This window comes from Mesitornis unicolor, unplaced genomic scaffold (genome assembly GCF_000695765.1).
Source record: "Mesitornis unicolor isolate BGI_N332 unplaced genomic scaffold, ASM69576v1 scaffold32316, whole genome shotgun sequence".
NCBI classification, from domain to species: domain Eukaryota; kingdom Metazoa; phylum Chordata; class Aves; order Mesitornithiformes; family Mesitornithidae; genus Mesitornis; species Mesitornis unicolor.
Genome location: NW_010190841.1, coordinates 18421 through 20337, shown reverse-complemented (window position 1 = coordinate 20337; position 1917 = coordinate 18421). Strand labels below are relative to the sequence as shown.

General features: G+C 62.5%; 1 protein-coding gene across 1 annotated transcript in view; it reads left to right on the top strand.

The window, feature by feature from the left end:
- SOGA1 (suppressor of glucose, autophagy associated 1) overlaps positions 1-1917 on the top strand; it is a gene marked incomplete at its 3' end in the record, with an annotated part of 15550 nt that overhangs the window by 6982 nt on the left and 6651 nt on the right. The window contains 1 exon segment of the mRNA XM_010186546.1: positions 397-1629. Within this exon segment, the coding sequence (XP_010184848.1) occupies positions 397-1629 (1233 nt within the window).

The following is a 1917-nucleotide window of genomic DNA, read 5'->3' as shown; positions in this document are numbered from 1 at the left end:
TGGGCGGGGGGGGGGGGGGGTTGCAGCAGCAGCAGTGCCAGTCATCTCAGCGCTTGCCAGCTTTCAGGAGGAAACCTTGGTGGTGGCTTTTATTTTCCTCTGCAGAGTCTGACAGCTTTCCCTCCCCATCCTCCTCTGTGTCAGGACTGGGGTCAGTCCCTGCAGCCCCAGTAGTGGCTTGATGTCCCTCTGGGGGCTGGAGACATGGGTCTTCTCCTCACCCAAGCATCCTGCTCTGTCTCTGAGCTCTCCCTCCAGGATGGATCTCCAATTTTTTTCCCCTCCATGAGTGGGGGGCTGCAGGATCAGCGGGATGGAAGGGTGGCATGTCCCCAGGGCTCACTCAGAGCCACCATGGGAGCCCTTTTCTAACACCCCCACCCTCTCGGTCCCCAGGAGGACAGCGCAGACCTGAAGTGCCAGCTGCACTTTGCCAAGGAGGAGTCGGCCCTGATGTGCAAGAAGCTGACCAAGCTGGCCAAGGAGAACGACGGCATGAAGGAGGAGCTGCTGAAGTACAGGTCCCTGTACGGGGACCTCGACAGCTCTCTCTCCGTGGAGGAGCTGGCTGACTCTCCTCATTCCCGGGAAGCCGAGCTGAAGGTCCACCTCAAGCTGGTGGAGGAGGAAGCCAACATCCTCAGCCGGAGGATCGTGGAGCTGGAGGTGGAAAACCGTGGGCTGCGGGCGGAGATGGATGACATGAAGGGCCAGGGGGACAGAGAGCTGCCAGGGCAGGACACGCGGTTCCTGACAGGTGTCTCAGGCTGCGGGGATGCGGGGGACACGGTGGTGGAGCTGCGCCGGCACCTGCAGTTCGTGGAGGAGGAGGCCGAGCTGTTGAGGCGCTCGCTGCTGGAGCTGGAGGACCAGAACAAGCTCCTCCTGAACGAGCTGTCCAAGTACAAGTCAGACCACGAGCTGGACATGACGCTGTCAGAGGACAGCTGCTCGGTGGTCAGTGAGCCCTCGCAGGAGGAGCTGGCCACGGCCAAGGTTCAAATCAGCGAGCTGAGCGGCAAGGTGAAGAAACTGCAGTATGAGAACCGCGTCCTGCTCTCCAACCTCCAGCGCTGCGACCTCGCCTCCTGCCAGACCACCCGGCCCATGATGGAGACTGATGCTGAGGCCGGCGACTCGGCGCAGTGCGTCCCCACCGCTGGCTGGAGGGATGGGATGGGCAGCAGCGAAGGCGACGGGCAGGACAGGGTGCCTGGTGGTGGAAAGGTCCTGGATGGTCCCTCCAAGCTGCTCAAGGCCAAGGACCTGGAGACCTTGCTAGGCATCCGGGACCAGGCGGCGCTCGTCAGCAAAGCGATCGACGTCTTGATTTCGGATGCCAACGGCTTCACCTCTGGGCTGAAGGCATGCTTGGACAACGAGTGCATTGGGGGGCTGCTGGGCGAGGCAGTGGGTAGCGGTGGTGAGAGCCCCAGTGATGCCAAGCTGATGAATGTGCTCCTCATGCGGCTGGGCGTGCTGCAGCAGGACCTGGGCTGCTTCGCGAGGAAGGTGGACCACCTCACCGGCGGCCGCAAGGAGCACACGGACTCTTGCCCCTTCTCCAGCCCCAGCAGCCATGACACCACCAAAGAGGGGCTGCAGAAGGAGCACGCCTCCGACTTCCAGGTATGGGCTTCTTCTCACATCGCCCGCAGCAGCCGCCGCTTTATTTGCCGCCCTGCTTTAACAGAGCAAACCCCAATCCCCGACGTAACCTTCCTCTTGCCTCTCCAGAGCAAAACCCCAACTAACACCTCGCTGCATGCCAGTGGCACCAGGGACAAGATAGGACTCTGCTCCAACAGAGTGTGCCCAGGGCAGGAGGTGGTAGCCATCCTGGTGTGTCCCAGCATGGGCTGGTCGTGCCAAGGCTGCCGTGCCCATGGCTGGGGGGTCTCAGGGGCAGGGGCTGGT